At 39.9% G+C, this 19,430-nt stretch overlaps 1 protein-coding gene across 1 annotated transcript in view; it reads right to left on the reverse strand.

Annotated features, from left to right (window-relative positions):
- cd109 (CD109 molecule) overlaps positions 1-19,430 on the reverse strand; it is a 41,584-nt gene that overhangs the window by 13,451 nt on the left and 8,703 nt on the right. The window contains exons 13-23 of the mRNA XM_035908951.2: positions 19,172-19,234; positions 18,780-18,953; positions 16,887-17,039; positions 14,592-14,681; positions 14,071-14,134; positions 13,887-13,989; positions 8,472-8,589; positions 8,273-8,386; positions 6,943-7,161; positions 6,259-6,400; positions 3,756-3,932 (exon numbers count right to left, since the gene is read on the reverse strand). Of these exons, the coding sequence (XP_035764844.2) occupies positions 3,756-3,932; positions 6,259-6,400; positions 6,943-7,161; positions 8,273-8,386; positions 8,472-8,589; positions 13,887-13,989; positions 14,071-14,134; positions 14,592-14,681; positions 16,887-17,039; positions 18,780-18,953; positions 19,172-19,234 (1,417 nt within the window). The remainder of the gene's footprint in view (positions 1-3,755; positions 3,933-6,258; positions 6,401-6,942; positions 7,162-8,272; positions 8,387-8,471; positions 8,590-13,886; positions 13,990-14,070; positions 14,135-14,591; positions 14,682-16,886; positions 17,040-18,779; positions 18,954-19,171; positions 19,235-19,430) is intronic.

Raw genomic sequence — 19,430 nt, forward strand, 5'->3', positions numbered from 1 at the left:
GTTTTTGCGCTGATTCTGAAGCTGTTTGATGTCTCTCCAAACAATATTGACTGAACCAGCAGCAAAAGAAGATCCAAACTACGCTTCACATAAACATCGTCATGGACTCCCTCTTACTTTTGCTGTTTTGCTTCCACCACAATAAAATCACACTTTATGCACAGCTCTCTCTCACTCTCTCTCAGTGTACTTCAAGAACAGTTTCCCGTCTATCCCCGAAATCTGTTTTCTGCATTATTCGCTTGCTTGTTACACACAAGTCTACCATTATTTATAATGGATTGCATTTATATAGTGCTTTTCGGGACCCCTCAAAGCGCTTTACAATACCACTATTCATTCACTCTCACATTTACACACTGGTGAAGGCAGCTACAGCGCTGTCGGCCGCTGTTTTTTTTTTCCTTTTACTTACTTCCGAAAACAAAACCTAATTTCTCCCATTCAATAGGCTTCTGAACAAATTTAAACTTTTTTAAATTATACAAAATGCAAAACGCTTAGCCCTGTCTCTAATAAAACCTCTGTAACTTCAGAGGTAATGTTCATATGTTGATTGATGGTTTTCTTTCGTTTTTGATGTACTGCAGAATATTTTTATAAAATCCCAGGCCAGGAAAATCACCTTCATGTTTTTCTGTGTTTTATCTTCAGCTGCTTTGATACAAAGGCATCTGCAGTGATGCTCACACCTTTGATAAAGTCTTGCGAGTGTCAGCTTCCTTTTTATAGATACAAAATATGTAAATGTACTGATCTGAATTATAATATTTCTGACTGTCTGAGGCAAAATTTCCGAGATTCAAATCGAATCGAATTGAATCGAATCGTGGATCGAATCGATTCGGGACCTTGTGAATCGGAATCGATTCTAGAAATCAGTGACGATTCCCAGCCGTAATATATACACACCCTGCAGAGCAACCACCAAACCGGAATCGGACCACCACATCCTTAGTGAGCTGTAGACCCAGCAGAAAGGACAGTATCGTCCAACCAATAAAACCGCAAAATTTTGTGCGGTGATGCCCAACTAGCTGCCGCACAAATATCAGCTACAGGCACTGCTTTAAAAAGAGCCCACGAGGTTGCCATCCCCCTGGTGGAATGAGCTCTCACCCCCTGGGACAAAGCAAGACCTCTGGTGCCGTATGCCAGTGAGATCACTTCTATAATCCAGTGAGACAGCCTCTGTTTAGACAGACTGAAGCAGACAAACAGCTGGTCACATAAACGCACATTCTGAGTGCACTCAATGTAGGTGCGTAGCACACGCACTGGACAAAGAGAATGCACCTCCTCTGCACGTCAGATGCAAAAGGAGGGGAGCAAATGCTCAGCAACTCAAACTCCATTGAGCTAAGAGATGCAGGCATGATCTTGGGAAAATAGGCAGCATTTGGACGCAATATGACCTTGTGGCCATCAGGTGCCGAAGCCAAAGCGAGAAGTAATGTAGTCTTATATGAAATAAATTTCTTATCCACAGAATGGTGGGCTACAAAGGGTTTCCAGCACCAAAGACAAGTCCCAAGCAGGGACACTGGACTTAAGCACAGGTCTCAGCCGGCAAACTGCTTTCAGAAAACGTATGGCAAGGGGATGTGCGCCTGGTGTCACCCCGTCAAAGTCAATATGACAAGCAGATATAGCTGCTAAATAAATCTTAATTGTCGAAAGTGAAAGGCCCTTATCCAGCAGCTCCTGCAGGAATGTCAAAACATCCACAATAGAGCACTGAAATGAGAGAGTGTGGCGGTTCTGGCACCATTGCTCGAAGGCTCGCCATTTGTAAGCATACAAGCCTCTTGTACAGTGGCTTGCAAAAGTATTCGCCCCCCTTGAACTTTCCCACATTTTGGCACATTACAGCCACAAACATGAATCAATTTTATTGGAATTCCACGTGAAAGACCAATACAAAGTGGTGTACACTTGAGAAGTGGAACCAAAATCATACATGATTCCAAACATTTTTTACAAATAAATAACTGCAAAGTGGGGTGTGCATAATTATTCAGCCCCCTGAGTCAATACTTTGTAGAACCACCTTTTGCTGCAATTACAGCTGCCAGTCTTTTAGGGTATGTCTCTACCAGCTTTGCACATCTAGAGACTGAAATTCTTGCCCATTCTTCTTTGCAAAACAGCTCAGTCAGATTAGATGGACAGTGTTTGTGAACAGCAGTTTTCAGATCTTGCCACAGATTCTCGATTGGATTTAGATCTGGACTTTGACTTTGTCATTCTAACACATGGATATGTTTTGTTTCAAACCATCCATTGTTGCCCTGGCTTTATGTTTAGGGTCGTTGTGCTGCTGGAAAGTGAACCTCCGCCCCAGTCTCAAGTCTTTTGCAGACTCCAACAGGTTTTCTTCCAAGATTGCCCTGTATTTGGCTCCATCCATCAACTCTGACCAGCTTCCCTGTCCCTGCTGAAGAAAAGCACCCCCAGAGCATGATGCTGCCACCACCATATTTGACAGTGGGGATGGTGTGTTCAGAGTGATGTGCAGTGTTAATTTTCCACCACACATAGCGTTTTGCATTTTGGCCAAAAAGTTCCATTCTGGTCTCATCTGACTAGAGCACCTTCTTCCACATGTTTGCTGTGTCCCCCACATGGCTTGTGGCAAACTGCAAACGGGACTTCTTATGGTTTTCTGTTAACAATGGCTTTCTTCTTGCCACTCTTCCATAAAGGCCAACTTTGTGCAGTGCACAACTAATAGTTGTCCTATGGACAGATTCCCCCACCTGAGCTATAGATCTCTGCAGCTCGTCCAGAGTCACCATGGGCCTCTTGGCTGCATTTCTGATCAGCGCTCTCCTTGTTCGGCCTGTGAGTTTAGGTGGACGGCCTTGTCTTGGTAGGTTTACAGTTGTGCCATACTCTTTCCATTTCTGAATGATCGCTTGAACAGTGCTCTGTGGGATGTTCAAGGCTTGGGAAATCTTTTTGCAGCCTAAGCCTGCTTTACATTTCTCAATAACTTTATCCCTGACCTGTCTGGTGTGTTCTTTGGACTTCATGGTGTTGTTGCTCCCAATATTCTCTTAGACAACCTCTGAGGCCGTCACAGAGCAGCTGTATTTGTACTGACATTAGATCACACACAGGTGCACTCTATTTAGTCATTAGCACTCATCAGGCAATGTCTATGGGCAACTGACTGGGATCATGTATGATTTTTGTTCCACTTCTCACGTGTATACAACTTTGTATTGGTCTTTCATGTGGAATTCCAATAAAATTGATTCATGTTTGTGGCTGTAATGTGACAAAATGTGGGAAAGTTCAAGGGGGCACTATACTTTTGCAAGCCACTGTATGTGTTGTACCAAGTGAATCGACTGAAAGGGAACACCAACAGCTTTACTGACAAGAAAATTAGTTCAGAATTTTCAAACAAAGATGGGATTAACAAAGGCTAAAGTTCTAACCTTGGTTCGAATATCCCAGACAAGCCCAGCTTTAAGTATGTATCAAGGAAGAAAATGTATTAAAAACAAACCTTAAAAAAATAAAAGTTAAAGAGGGTTGATACTAAGTGGAATAAAAGAGTGTGGGGAAGTCCCACTATGAATCTCCAACCTGAACATTTTCTGTATTTGATCTTGAATTTGACCTTTTTAATTAACAGATTTGAAAACATCCTCATAAAGCTAAAACTAATATAGGAATAGTAGCCACATGTTTGTCAGATATCCTTCTGTGGCATGTGTAACATGGTGCATGACTTGTTGCTCTACCTTGCATCATGTAGTTTATGGCTTGGTCGGTGGTTTTCTGGATATCCTGTCCTGTGGCGTCCAGATACTGGAGAACGTAGATGTTTGGTGCAAAGTTAATCATGTTCTGTTCCCCACAGCCATAAGGCATTTGGATCAGTGAGTCCAGACCACTGATGGATGGACCGAGGATATCACCTTCATCAAGATGGAAACCAGAAAAAATTGTATTTAATGGAAAAACAGAGCACAGATGAGTCATTTTAATTAAAATTTTCAAACAGTAGCTTTTGGTTTGAGGAGTTACATGGTATAATCCAGAAATGCTTTTCATATCAGCAGCAAAATTTACAGTTAAACTTCTTGCATTTAAAAAAAGAGAAGACAATAATAGATACTTATAAGTATAAGACTTTTTCCGCCATGAAGAAAAAAAGATTTGCCACATCAAACCAATATTAGTGGGCTCAACTTAGCAACAGTTAAATGGGAGAAACATACTAAATATAACTGCATAGTACATATCAGTATAGCAGGATGCATGTTAGAAGTTATAATTATTTCTGTAGTACTTTGGAACAGTGGCATTAATTAATATTAATATTAAAATTACCACAGTCAGCTTACCCTGCAGGGAGCATTTAACAAAAAATCTCTGGGTTAAATTTTATGTATGTATAGGTGTGGGGTAAATTTTGAAGTAAGTTTTTTTTTTTTACTTAGGGATCAGTAAAAGGTTTTAGATGTTATCTCTGTGCATGCTGTAAAGACTGCAAAGGAAATTGGTGCCTCTTACCTGATCAGAATCAGTGGATTTTTTTTTTTTACATGAACATTAGCATATTAAATGAGGCCATTTTACCTTGATTCTATTTGTAATTTTCTGAGCTTACAGGCCCTTGAAGTAAACTATTGAGGGTTGGAGTTTTATGCATTTTTAATTCAAATTTGTTCAGCATTTTTAATCTCTTAGAAATTCATATGTCCAGCAGATATCCACGTGACAATTTTAGGGCTGAAAAATGTATTTAAACTCTGTTAAAAACTGCAAAAACCAACATATGCACATGTAAACTTAATCCAAGATTGACAATCTAAATCATAATAACAATAATCTGCAGTAATTTAATATTTATGAGGAAGAGGAACAAAAACAATCACTGGTACCCTGGATGCTTAGTCTGTTTTTTGATAACTTACTGGAAGAACCCTTTAAAAAAGGAAAGAAATTGGTAAATTTTAAAAGGGCATATCACCACGATATGGGTGAAGTGGTGATTGTTCCACTGTTCTTTTTCATCTTCTAAATTTCAGTCAAAAAGGCACCTCCATAGTTTTGTAAGTTCAGGATAGTACTTTTTTACGATAATACACACACTCTATCCAGGTACTTCCCTCACCTGATGAAAAGCCGTCTGAAATAAGCCATTTCCTGCCAAGTCCTACACCTGACAAAGGACATCTGTGGAATATTTCCAAACTTTCCAAAGTTTGTGTGTGAAAACAACATCAATAAACCTTATTTTTAGGAATTATTGTCTTCTGTTTTGTTGTTTACAATGGATCAGCCTGCAATTCAATTCAATTCAATTCAATTTTATTTATATAGCGCCAAATCACAACAAAAGTCGCCTCAAGGCGCTTCATAGATACAGAGAAAAACCCAACAATCATATGACCCCCTATGAGCAAGCACTTTGGCAACAGTGGGAAGGAAAAACTCCCTTTTAACAGGAAGAAACCTCCGGCAGAACCAGGCTCAGGGAGGGGCGGCCATCTGCTGCGACCGGTTGGGGTGAGAGAAGGAAGACAGGATAAAAGACATGCTGTGGAAGAGAGACAGAGGTTAATAACAGATACGATTCAATACAGAGAGGTCTGTTGATACATAGTGAGCGAGAAAGGTGACTGGAAAGGAAAAACTCAATGCATCATGGGAATCCCCCGGCAGCCTACATCTATTGCAGCATAACTAAGGGAGGATTCAGGGTCACCTGGTCCAGCCCTAACTATATGCTTTAGCAAAAAGGAAAGTTTTAAGCCTAATCTTAAAAGTAAAGATAGTGTCTGTCTCCCGAATCCAAACTGGAAGCTGGTTCCACAGAAGAGGGGCCTGAAAACTGAAGGCTCTGCCTCCCATTCTACTTTTAAATACTCTAGGAACAACAAGTAGGCCTGCAGAGCGGGAGCGAAGTGCTCTAATAGGGTAATATGGTACTACAAGGTCATTAAGATAAGATGGGGCCTGATTATTTAAGACCTTGTATGTGAGGAGCAGGATTTTGAATTCAATTCTGGATTTAACAGGAAGCCAATGAAGGGAAGCCAAAACAGGAGAAATATGCTCTCTCTTTCTAGTCCCTGTCAGTACTCTTGCTGCAGCATTTTGGATTAACTGAAGGCTTTTCAGTGAGTTTTTTGGACATCCTGATAATAATGAATTGCAGTAGTCCAGCCTGGAAGTAATAAATCTCAGGTGATCTGAATCTGTTACTCAAGATTTCTCCCTGGTGTGTTTACATACCGACAGCCATAACTGAAGCTCTCTCACTGCCCTCCACAACATCTGGTGGGAAGGTAAACGTAACGTTTCTAGACAGGCTCATCCATGCTGGTGAAAGTTCAAGCAGCAGGGAGGTGGAAAACGACTGTTCAAGACCTTCGGCCTGCAGGATGAATGGACATGCAAAAGATGAAGACAAACAAAAATCGTGAGTAAGAAATGGGAAACGCAGAGCTGTGAAACCAGGTCAACATTTCTTTAGTTACAGTGGAGTAGATGGCGAGGATTGGTCACGTTAGCAGAGTTCCCTGCCTGTTTGTGCTTTAGATGGCTGACAGGCACTTTACAAACAGGATATGACATGTTCAACTTCCACTGTCACAATTTCACAAGTTATTTTGTTATCTGTTAAAACCTGGAAAATGCTCCTTCTCATTAAAAGCTAATAGAGAGATTCGGTGCCCCTCAGGCCTTAATCACACAGGCCTAGAGACCAATCAGTAACCCCATAACAAGATCTAGTCAGACTAAAGACTAACAATGTAGTAGTCTTATAACAGGCTTAATTATAACAGAAGTTCATATTTTGATAATAAAATCTAAGCATGGGAGTTAAAGTTCTACAAAAATAACAAATAAATGTATTTTTGAGCCAAATTGATTATTTGAACTGTTTTGGGACTGTGGGAATTTTTCACTGCGCACCTTAACTAACACTGTTGTGTGGACAGAGTCGGACACTGCATCTGAGTTGGCTTTCACAAAGATGGGGATCTCCCCGAGGACCAGCGGCCTGATGGGAACGAGGACGGTGGCTCCACTTTCACTCTTCACAAACACCGGATGAACACCAGGCATGGAGAGCTGCTCGTTGTCTGGGAAGACGAACTCGAAGGTCTCACTCTGTGCAACAGTGACGGTGACCTAACGACAAAGACACAGAGTGATCACATTTAACGTGGCACAAAGGGAGTCGGAGGAAACCAAAGAGGCCTGTTCTTTCATGAAGGGTTTAAAGAACATATCAACTTTCAGAAATACTGATGTCACCTTAGATTATGGCAACTTGACACGTAAAGAACCCCCAATATACATTGGTTAAACAGAATTTTGCATTTAAAAAGACGCAGATATGTGTGGGAAAGGTCACATTATAAGTGTTCTCAACACTCTCAGTTCAAAGAAAATAAAGAAACTCACCACTGATACTAGCAAACCTCAGCAGTTACAATCTATTTGCCACCAACATCCTGGATACTGAACTGAAAAGCAGCCACCCTTCTATTATACTGTCTGCTTATGGTTCCTCTAGGTGGCAGCATCTTACAAAAATCTAACTCTGCTGTACTGTATTGTGATTTAATAATGTATGGCAGGCAGAAGTTGCCAAAAGTATGCAACAATTAATTAAATGCCTAAAATTTATTATTACATCAATACATACATATTATCATTACATGTAATAAAAATAAATATTTTATAAAAATAAATATGGGAAATAATTAATCTATAAATTTGATATGAATGTATATTTCTGACTTAATATTCTTTATTTGTTTTCTTATTGCCTCAAATCCCACAAATAGATAAATAAAAGTAGTTAAAAAACTTTACAAAATGAAATAAAAGTTATCATGAACAAAACTTAAAAAAGAAAGCACACACTCTTAAAATAACAACCGATAAAATAAATAAAAACAATAAAGAATTTTCCAAAGGTCAAAAGCTGTTTAACTATTAAAGAAAAGGTTTTCTCTTACAGTATACTTTGAGAAGTAATTCTTTTATGTCCATATTTACATTACTATATATAAAATATAGGACATTCTTTAGACCACACAGTTGAACATTTTTTTATTTTTAAACATGTACCTTTCTTCTTTCTAATTTATTTGTTTAATTTTATTTTTGGCACTCTCCATAATAAAGCTAATTTAACACCGTACCAAGGGTTAAAAATGACCCATTTGTCTAATGCTGGCAGACTCTTATATTAATGTACACTCTGCCTGTGTCTGAGGAGAAGCAGATTCACCTTCTGGTCCTCTTGGAGGTAGTTGAACAGAATGATCTCCAGCAGCAGCTCCTCTCCCCGGATGATGAAGGCCGGAAGATTTAAAGACAGGAAGAAATTCTGGAACACTGTCAGCTGCAGGAAGGTTGCAGAGAAAACTGTGAATAAATCTAATAATACAGGGTTAAAAATGAATGAATTAAATATATACCCTTAATACCTCTGCTGGTTGCTCTACAATTCCCAGTCCCAGATTCTCAGACATCACAAAGGCGGTGGCAATCCAGGTTGTGATGCTGTCCGGTACAGTTAGTGCTATTTCCTTTGTGTTTGAATTACTGCAACAAACGGCCAAAAAAGAGAGAACTTTTAAAAAACTGCATCTGACCCAACGGTTTCTGAAGAATCATACCGTGCAGGTCATCAGCTTTGTTACAAACAGTATGTTTGCTTACTGACTTAAAATGTTAGGTGTTGGAGGTGCGTTGTCTTTTGTCTTTGCAGGTTGGAGAATGTAGTTAGGTGGAGAAAAAAGTTCTTAAAAACTTAGATCCTGACCATTATCTATGGGATCTCTGACTGTTTGTGGCTTCACCTTCTTTGTGTTGTTTGAGCCTTTGTTTTGCACCACAGCTTACTCAGCGTTAGCTTGGTAATATCTTTTATCATTTCATAAGTATGAATGTATGTATGGCACATCATCTCCTAAGGTTATATGCCAAGGTAACAGCAAAAATAACACCCACTCACATCCTGGGCCATTTAACCTCAGTAAATCACATGATAGAGTGAGGCTAGGATTGTGCTACTGTGGTGTAAATATGGCACGGTGGGACCACAGATCGCAATTATGAGCCATTTATTTACATCTCATCACACCACAATACACACCGACCCCTGAGTCCCCATGTTTTAACTCGGTGGGCGTGATTAAGGATGCACGGCATCCACCCTCCCTGCACGGCACCGCAGACCACGTCCCACCACAGTGAGCCAAAACATTTTTCACACCTTGGCTGTGTGATTAGGTAGAGGAACAATAGGGGGTCCAAGACCCTCTTGGGGACTCTCCCATAGGGTTTAAAATCTGGGACTCTCCACCAATTACTTTTGGAACTGAAAAGCTTCTTGGATTAGAGGTGAAGCATCTTCAAGAAAACTTAAAGACACCCAGACGCTTTTCTTTCCAAACTCCTTAAACCACAATGACCTGGATCAGGGGTCAGCAACCTTTAACACCCAAAGAGCTATTTGGACCCGGTTTCCACACAAAAGAAAACACTGGGAACCGCAAATACTTTTTGACATCTAAAATGAAGATAACACCGTATATATTGTTTTTTACTTTTATGCTTTGTGTGGACAACTAAGGTGTGTTGCTTATGAAATCCATGAAGTGCTACAGAGAAAATTACATTTTATTTATAAATTTTATTTATATATATTTGTAATTAACACATTTTGAACTCTTAAAGAAATATAACAAAAGGAAAGACACCCAGCTGAACTAAAATGATCCATGTAGCCACCACCCTTATATCGCCTTTGGGCTTTTGGAGCCTTGACCTGACTTTTAAAAAATAATTGGAAAAAAAAACACTATGCTGCTAAAGAAAAGAAAAATAGATATTTGCAAAATTCTGCCTAAATATGTATTTTACCTGGTTAATGTGTGTGGCGGGGCGTGGTCTGCAGCGCCGCTGCATGGGAGTCGTTAAAAAAGAACTAGCATAAATAAAATACACTTCAGCTAAATACTTCTAATTTATTTTCCCAAACCACGCGGAGCCGCACTATAAGGACTAAAGAACCACAGGTTGCCGACCCCTGACCTGGATGAATGAGAACCTTCACAGAGAACAAAAGTAGAGGCTTTTCCCATCTATAAACATGTTTGTTTCTGCTGTTAACTTTGGGGTTTGTGGATTTATTGGACATTAGAGGAACTGCATTTCTTGACAGCCTCTTGGCCTCACTTCTGCTAAGTGGACTGATTGAATTCAACATCTCCACCTGTTTTACTCCTGCTATTGTCATGGTCCCTGTGCCTGTTCGGCAGACTCAGTATGGCTACAAGTGTTTCTGTATATTTTGCCCCTTCTCGCTCCCCTCTCGCGCCCTGTGCTCTACCGGGGCGGAGTTCATTGTGACTCCCGCCCATGGCTCCCACACCTGCAAACAATCATCTGATCAACACTCTCACGGGCTCCCTACTTAAGGCTAGAGATGGCACAATACCACTTTTTTATGTCCGATACTGATACCGATATCATAAATTTGGATATCTGCCAATACCGATATGAATCCGATATAGTGTTTTTTTAATCAATAAAACTGTTTTTTAAATATCTTGTTGCATTTTGCCTAAGTTCATACTCAAGTTTAAAAAAAAAAAAAAAACAACACTAAAGCTATTCTGTTATACCTGTACGCAAAACATTTTTCATACTTCAGCAATACTGATCAATCTAATAAACTTAAACCTACACCATCCTCCCTATTCTGGTATTTTAAAGAGTATTTAGCGTAAATATTAAGCAACCTAACTATTAGGGTTTCAACTCCCAGCAACAACAACAACAAAAAAAATAGGGAACCACCCACCCTCCACCTCATGATGCTTAATCGATGTAATCAACTTTAATTTGATGCAGTGTGAAAAAAAATGCACAGAATTTTTTTTTTTTTTCAAGAAATATTAAATAGATTCAACATCTTTCTTCAACAGAATTGCAGACTGCACAGCCTTCCCAAAGGAAAAAGTACTATAGCTTACTAGGGTACATTAGACTTAACAGTTACTATATACAGTAATGTACTTCTATTCATTTTACATCAAATTAAAACTTTGGGTGTAAGATTCAGATAATTATTTATTAAAAGCTAGACATTATAAATGAGAATAAGAAAGAAAAGTATGTCTTTGTGCCCCCCTTTTCCCTGTTAATGCCCTATCGGCCCCCCTGGCTAAACTTTGCTAGATCCGCCCCTGCACAGTTACCAGCCGTCAGCTACATAGAAAAGGATCCTGGTGTAGAAAGTAATATTAAATAAATTCTAACAACAGCTTATCAAGCTGCTGCTGTTGTTCAGCCGCTGGTTTCCTCTTTCTGGTGCAAAGTGGGCCAAAAACAAACAAGAGAGACAGACTCGCACAGAAAAGGCGATCAGCTGATCAGTTTCACAATTGAAATAGCAGCAGGAGAGGGAGAGAGAGGGAAGAGGCAGTCGCTCCATATATCGGTTGTTAAGCTTAACGTGAGCAGTGGCGGTCCTAGCCTGTTTGGCGCCCTGGGCAAACACTCCCTCTGGTGCCCCCCACCCCCCCACCCCCCACCTACACACACACACACACACACACACACACACACACACACATTATGGATTGTACATTAACATAAAACTTGTTGGAACCATACTGAATTTCACCAGAGAAACACACACATACAATGACTAATTAATATTGTGCTGAACACACGCTCTTTTCTGGAATATTCTCACTAATTTTCTTGATATTTATTTATGATCACCTCTGTTAATCCATGATATTTATAATTGAGTGATCTGTATATATTAGTGCTATTTCTTAAATGTGTAAAATCTGCAACATAAGGTATTGTTTGGAGTTGAGTCTGTTACTGTTACTGTTTTTACCATTTCTTCTTGGAGCAACTGTAACCCACATTATTTCCTTAAGGATTTATAAAGTATTCTGATTCTGATTGTTTCAGGATGACCTGCCATTATCCAATGACACATCTGCTTACCTGTATCTTTTGCTCGTTTCTCCTCCTCTTCTTTTCTATTTTTTCTAAACTGAGGACCTGATGGCTTTGAACTTTTCTTCTCCATCTTGGTTTTAATTTTGCACTCCAGTATGAACACAAATCCCCCAACCCGAGGATCACCACAACATAACCTAATAGACCTACACCTTAGTTCACAGATTCACTTTGTCTAAGGTTTATTTCTGGGATTTCACACAACCCAGGGTTCAAATCATGAATACATAATGGGCTTGGATTTACAACACCATGAATGAAATGCGCTCTATTTGGAAGCAGCAGGTCTTCCTCCCCTTTCGACAGCTTGTGTGTGAGACTTTAAATCATCGAACTGTAAATTATAAATTTTAAATTGTTATTGATCCCTTTACCCCGAATCCTAAAGTGTATATTTATTTTCTTACTCTTCTTATATATATTGTTTGTTTACTTGCAACTGGAGCCTCGTCCCCTCGTCTCTCTATATACTGGACTGCATGTAGCGGAGATGACAATAAAGTTTACTTTGACTTCAGCAGCGAGCAGGTGCACCGAGGGCTCTCGCGCTCACTTTTCGCGTATAGAATTTCAAAAGAACATCGGTGCAAATTATAAGTCTGTATCATAATGTGTGGTGTTTTCGTGTTTGTTGGTTTGTTTTTATTTTGTTTTATTTTGCGAGTTGGTTATTAAACGCTGCTCCAGCCAGAGAATCCCCCGCCGCCCCACCTCGCAAACAGAGGGCGCCCTTACTCCCAGCAAACCCAATCGGTGCCTACGACATTCCCGATATGCGCTGGCATGATGTCGGGGGAGCATGAGTACGAGTAGTTTTTTTTTTGTTTTTTTTTTGCCGATGCCCGTGATGCCGCCCCCCACCACAATGCAACCGCCCGTGTCGCCCGTATCAAAAACCGCTACTGAACGTGAGAATGCTTTACAAACATTCAGAGATGAACTTACACACTTGCTTTACTTCTCTCTGGGATAACTTTTTCGGAGATGAAATGCCGGATTGGTAGCGAGGCTGAACCAAACCATCAACACCTCTGGCATGCCACAGCCGCTCTATCACGTGATGCACACTGCTCCAACGTGCTAAGGTTATGAGGCGAGTTACGGCATGTCGCAAGTTTTGTGAGGCGCTTTCGTGATATTTAATGGATCGATTACATTTTTTATTTCTTTCCGATATCCCATCCAGTAATTTAGGTCAGTATCGGACCGATACCAATACGTAATATCGGATCGGTCCATCTCTACTTAAGGCAGCCGCTGGGAATGCTTCATCGCTGGATTATTGTGTAACCTTCGTCAGTGTTTCCTGTATTCAGCAGCTTTCTTCAAGTTTCTCTTTGAAGTGCTATTCTGATACCTGATATCTGATCTCCTCTTTTCATGCCCGACTCTGCATGCCCCACCCGAGGACCTGCTAGTGATCTGTTGTGAGTGTGGTGTGTTGGTGCGGTGTGAGCGCGAAAAGGAATCCCTGGGAGGAGAAGTCCTGTGTCTGAATTAACCGTATGTGTTTTCCCCTCACTGCCCTCGTGACCCCTAGAGACCCCAAATCCCTTTCCTTCACCTGTACATAGTGGCACTCGGTGTGAAGAAAATAAACTGCCTTGATATTGCCTTTTGCAGTATTTTAAATGCAACTGTCTCAAAAATAATGTGACCTGTGTTCTTATATCAACCGTTCAAGAAAATTGTGCTTTGTGTGTGTGAAATTCTGGTGTCTGTGTGCTGCAGCCTTACAATTTACATAAAATTTGAAAACTTTTGTTTAGACTCAATTTTTCAATATGTAGAGTAAAGGTCACATGAAACAGCAGGAGGCAACAGTCTTCTACAGTCTGACACTGAAATATCACCTGGTGTTTGTGTCCATCCAGATCCAGGTCTCTGGAAAGTACCAACGCACACGTTCCTTTTGTTGCTCTCCATGTAAATTCCCAAAAAACGTTATCTCCCCTGCTGTTTAAAAAAAAGTGTATCAGTCACATTAACATTACAGATCCACAATGATTAAAATGTTTGATACTGTTTAACACTTACGGGAGTCCTGCATTATTTGATATGTTGCCAAACTGGCATCAGTGAAAACCACAAGATCACATGACTACAAAAAAACAGAACTATCATTACATATTATTAATTCTTAAATAAAGTGAAGACTGTCCATCTTCCCTCAGTGAAAAAGAGGAAAACCAAACCAAAACTCTATGTTATTAGTTATAAGTAATTACAGAAATATTACACATGTCAAAATATTATAATTATGGCTTTAGTGTAGGTATAAGTGAGTTAAAAGCTCAGGCACCGACTGCTCTGAACACTCAGGGTCACAGTTGTTTCTACTCTTGGATCTGTCTGATATTATATCTGTAAATATGAGCATCTAGGGCACACAATGACCACGGAAGGCCCTCCCATGTCAGAGCCCGTTATAAGATAAGTAAGGATTATTTTGTGATTCAAACAATGCTTCTTGAGTCAAAGAATAGCTGAAAATGAGCAGAGTTGGTCCTTTTTAATCACTAAGTAAACAGATGCGATGTCTCTCTGTGGAGGCTAACCTTGAAAACAGAGTGTGGATCCCCCATTTTTGGCGTTTCATTGTTGCCGTCAGCCATGGAATTGCCAAATTCCTTCATCTGCTTCATCACCTGAAAATATCACCAGCAATATAAGAGCTGCTACTGTTACACCCCATAAAACCGAACAAAGCAAACTGGGACAGAAAAAAGCTCTTATTGTTTAAAACCAGCTAACGTGTCTAATAAAAAAGTTCAGCCTTGTTAAACTGATACTTGGGTGGGGTGGCAGGTTTGTTTTCCCAGGTGAACATGAAAGGGATTATATACCAGGAAGCATATGATTATAAAAGGCAGAGAACATTTAGCTGGAAAACAATAAACTACAGAGGACCCCAAGGAGATATGGAAACTTCTAGTATTCACAGGTTACACTGTTGTAAACAATAAAGCATGTTATGTGATCAACAACAGTCAGTACGAATGAAAAACAGATGAGTCAAGGCTCCAAGTTTGATCTCTCAAATTAAGGATCAGATTGAAGTCAGCAAGCTGCCTCACATGCTGATGTTTAATTATTAACATTTTAATAAACCAATAATTGTTTTAGTTTGAGAAGCTGAATTACGTTTATACAAACTATCCTATCATGTACAAGGAAAATATCTCATCTTTTTCACATCTCTTAACCTATTCACTTTAAAAACATTTTTCATAGGATTCAATGCAGTCTTCTGAACAATACTCAGTAAACCCTGATTGCCTCCATACGAATTAGGAGGATAAGGAACAGCCAACGTGCTGATTATCAAATGTCAATGAGTTGCCATCAGTTCATCAGTCATCAATTGTGAGCACCTCTGTAAAAGAAGGCATTTTAGCAGCGTGCTGGGTATGTGTCAACACAATGCCAAAGTTATCTCAGGAGTGCACATCCCAGTAAATTCCTTCCAAGGTCAGACTGTGCAATGCTCACAGAAACTGCAAGATATCCAAGAGCTACATCTGAGACTCTGCAAGCATCGATTAGCAAGTTAAATGCAAAAGTTCATGACAGCGCACTTAGAAAAATACAGTGGCTTGCAAAAGTATTTTCACATTTTGTCACATTACAGCCACAATCATGAATCAGTTTTATTGGAATTCCATTCCGTGCCATACTCCTTCCATTTTTGAATGATCACTTGAACAGTGCTCCGTGGGATGTTCAAGGCTTGGGAAATCTTTTTGCAGCCTAAGCCTGCTTTAAATTTCTTAGTAACTTTATCCCTGACCTGTCTGCTGTGTTCTTTGGACTTCATGGTGTTGTTGCTCCCAATATTCTCTTAGACAACCTCTGAGGCTGTCACAGAGCAGCTGTATTTGTACTGACATTACATTACACACAGGTGCACTCTGTTTAGTCATTAGCACTCAACAGGCAATGTCTATGTGCAACTGACTGCACTCAGACCAAAGGGGGTTGAATAATTACGCACACCCCACTTTTCAGTTATTTATTTGTAAAAAATGTTTGGAATCATGTATGATTTTCGTTCCACTTCTCACTTGTACACCACTTTGTATTGGTCTTTTACGTGGAATCCCAAAATTGATTCATGTTTGTGGCTGTAATGTGACAAAATGTGGGAAAGTTCAAGGGGGTCAAATACTTTTACAAGCCACTGAATGGGCTGTTTGGAAGAGCTGCCAGGATAAATCGTTTTCTCTTTAAATAGAAAATGCCAGTACAGCTTGGGTTTGCAAAGGTGCATCTGAATAAACCACAAGACTTCAATGTCCTTTGGATAGATGAGACCCAAGTGGAGATTTTTTGGTCAAAATACAAAGCACATTTGGGGAAAACCAAATGCAGAATATAAGCACAAACAACTCATAAAAACTGTCAGCACAGTGGTGGAGGGTTAATGGTTTGGACTTGTTTTGTAATCACAGGACCAGGCGCTTGTGACCTGAACTTCTCCATATGCTAACCAATTCTAGAGTCAAATTTCAGGCCATCAGTCTGACAGCTAAAGTTTGGCACAAACTGGGTCACAAAACAGGAGAATGGTCCCAAGCAAAGCAGCAACAACTGAATGGCTGAAAAAGAAAAGAATCAATGTGTTGCAATGGGCCAATTAACATCCAGACCTCAACCTAATTGAAATGCTGTGGTGGGACATTAAGAGAGCTGTGCATAAATGAATACCTGCAAAATTTCAATTAAATGAGGCAACATTGTAAAGTAGAACTGAATCAAGCTATTTAATCGTGAGATAAACGTAGTTTTACTGTCAAAATTTTTATTTTCACATGAATGTATACATACAGTTCTTATCTTAACATTTTACATACCGTCTCCGTGGTGATGTCATTGTCTGATCCCGCCCACTGCGTCGCCTTGTCAACCACCAGGATCCCGACTACTGAGTTGGGCTCCAGTACACTCACATTCAGGGTCACATTCTCAGCTGGCTTCTTTACAGCACTGCTCCAACTAAGCGACACCTGCCAATCACAGGTTGATTAGTCACAAATTTGCAAAAGTACCATTTCCAGTTATTTCCTGTTATATATGTCCTGCTCTAATGGTGGATGTTGATATTAAACATGGACAAAACTTTTAAACCATAATGTAAAAATAAGTCACCTCTGTGAGCAAAAATGTGAGATTTCAAAATTCAGAAGTTTGTTTTTTTGTTTGCTTCTTTTTCAACTCTTTGATGTGTATGAAATCAGTGAAAAATAATGTGCCAAATGTGGTCATCTTAGGCACAAACGTCCTACCTGCTAATTAGACAAAGTCAGCCTGAAAAGCTAAAATCAAGACCAGTTTAAGAAAAATAAAGATTATTTAGAACTTTAATAAAGTCAGGGAATAAGTCAGTTAGGATAGTTAGGAGTTACATATAAAGGTCCAGTCAGACCATCTTTTAACATAATATATTCACAATAGTATAATAAAGAAATATTATTCCTGGTTGTGAACAGATAGTCACAGGTTGTTCAGAGATATACACTAGCATTATGGCACAGGGCAGTAGAAGATATAAACCTCATTGGGATAAGAAATGGACTCCAGAGCAAGAAGACACCAGCCCCATGTCATTGTGGGGCGATCGTGGCTCAAGAGCTGAGAGTTTGCCTTGTAATCAGAAGGTTCCCAGTTCGAGCCCCGGCTTGGACAGTCTCGGTCGTTGTGTCCTTGGGCAAGACACTTCACCCGATGCCTACTGGTGGTGGACAGAGGGGCCGGTGGCGCCAGTGTCCGGCAGCAACGCCTCTGTCAGTGCGCCCCAGGGTGGCTATGGCTACAATGTAGCTTGCCATCACCAGTGTGTGAATGGGTGGATGACTGGTTGTGTAAAGGGCTTTGGGGTCCTTAGGGACTAGTAAAGCGCTATACAAATGTAGGCCATTTACCGTGTTACCTTTGCAGGTTGTAGTCTTTTCATGAGCTTTTAGGCTTTTTCACAAAATACAATATTTTGCTTGTTTTTCTAATTGCTAGAAAGTCAAAGAAGGACACCAGGCAGAGGGCAACACTTACACAACTTTCATCCAATTATTCTTTTCTTTTTTCTTTTTTTTTTTTACTAAGACCAGACATTGAGAAAAGATGACGGTTACTCACTGCTGAAATGTTTGCTGGGAAGTTATTATCATGTGTTAAAAAATTTTGAATTTTATTACCTTATCATCTTTATTCAACTGTGATAATTGCTTATGTTTAGCGTTATTTGAATTTCGCAGTAATGCCTGTACATAGCGTGTCAGCATTTCTTTAACTGGAACAAAGTGACCACATGAGGAAGTTGCTCAAGTTTAGACAACACCCACATGTATTGTTTTAACCCACTACAAGATCGTTAATCAACTTGTTCCTCTTTGTCTTGCAAGGCTGCATCCTGTGCAGCCTCGTATGCAATCACCAGATAAGAAGTTGTTTTTTCCTTAACTTGTACTCCACCCATGAGTAAGACAGTGTATAATAAAGTGTGAGAAGATGCCGGGCGCGCATTCCTGCACGACTCTGTAGTTGACAGATCATGCTCAGGAATCGCCCATGTACATGAATTAACTCTGGGCCCGTGATTCTTTGCTTCCTGAGATTTCTCCTAACATCATGTAACTTGGATTGTTTTTTCTTCACCGTTTTTTCCGACTTCACAACCTCATATTCACACAATTCAAGAGACAAATTAGATTATTTTTAAATAAAGAAAATGATGAAAAATGAAAAATCACCTGGTTTTGTAAAAACTGCCTGATTGGCAGCTGGATTGCATCATTGATGACCTCTCCGCTGGGGTGCACACAGTAAACGATGATGCAGGCCAGAGGAGCCCAGGAGACTTCTGGGACCAGAGTCAGATCAGGAGAGCCTTTCCCAGCAGAAATCACCTGACCTCTTGACTTCACCTTTACACACAAGATACAAAGGGAAGGTCTTATAAGAAGCTGGAAGCATACATTCTTCTTTCTTTGCTTACAGCAATAAACTGAATACTTAAAACTTCTTGTCACCACTACAGGAAAACAAACAACTTTTGACAGTTGGAAATGTGCTTTATTTAAATATTCATCAAATTAACTACAAATTAGACAAAATGTAATAATATTTTATGCTTTTTTCATACCAGGTAGTGAACCTCATTCAGTGGAAAATTACTTTCAATGTGCAGCAGAAAGGGCGAACCAACCTGAAAGAAGGTCAAATGGTGACGTCACGTAAGAGTATAAATGTTCTACAACCACAGTCAGTAATTGGCTGTAAATGTGTTTTTTGAAGGTGTACACTGGAAAAGTCATTCTAGAAGTCTCACCATCTTCACACAAGCAGTCACTTGGAAGCATTGTACAGCGCTTTGAAGGCCCCGAAAAGCGCTATATAAAATG

This window comes from Neolamprologus brichardi, chromosome 15, assembly GCF_056152115.1.
Source record: "Neolamprologus brichardi isolate AB-2024 chromosome 15, ASM5615211v1, whole genome shotgun sequence".
NCBI classification, from domain to species: Eukaryota; Metazoa; Chordata; class Actinopteri; order Cichliformes; family Cichlidae; genus Neolamprologus; species Neolamprologus brichardi.